General features: G+C 37.0%; 2 protein-coding genes across 2 annotated transcripts in view; one reads left to right on the forward strand and one right to left on the reverse strand.

Moving 5' to 3' along the window:
• The window catches only part of LOC119594021 (extended synaptotagmin-2-like), a gene marked incomplete at its 3' end in the record, with an annotated part of 82,615 nt that overhangs the window by 56,436 nt on the left and 25,806 nt on the right, over nucleotides 1-373 (forward strand).
• Nucleotides 1-373, reverse strand: part of LOC119594022 (extended synaptotagmin-2-like) — a gene marked incomplete at its 3' end in the record, with an annotated part of 15,454 nt that overhangs the window by 719 nt on the left and 14,362 nt on the right. Inside the window, 1 exon segment of the mRNA XM_037943051.1 lies at nucleotides 88-231. Coding sequence (XP_037798979.1) covers nucleotides 88-231 — 144 coding nt within the window.

Genomic DNA, 373 nt, shown 5'->3' on the forward strand with positions numbered 1-373 from the left:
TTATTAAAATAACAATAACCTTAATTTTCACTTTTCTAAGAGCCTAAAAGAATTTCCTTTAAAATTTCATGGTATCTTGAAACATACCTCAAGCTTCAGCTCCTGGGTGCGTGGGTTACGGACAAGGAAGGTGAATCCCTCCTCAAAGACTGGGTCATTTGTTCGCTGCCGTACAGCTGTCTCTCCCTTTTCATTACCAACATAGAGCCTCACAAATGGATCTGGGATTTGCTGGAAATAGAGTCATTCTGATAAAAAAAAATTCAATTTCAGGGCATTCAGTTGTAAATAAAATCTACTGTTATCCTGTCTATGAACGTTCTGTGAGCATTCATATTTCAGTGGTACTTTTACAGATTTGACAAATGTGATG

This window comes from Penaeus monodon, chromosome 33, assembly GCF_015228065.2.
Source record: "Penaeus monodon isolate SGIC_2016 chromosome 33, NSTDA_Pmon_1, whole genome shotgun sequence".
In the NCBI taxonomy this organism is placed as follows: domain Eukaryota; kingdom Metazoa; phylum Arthropoda; class Malacostraca; order Decapoda; family Penaeidae; genus Penaeus; species Penaeus monodon.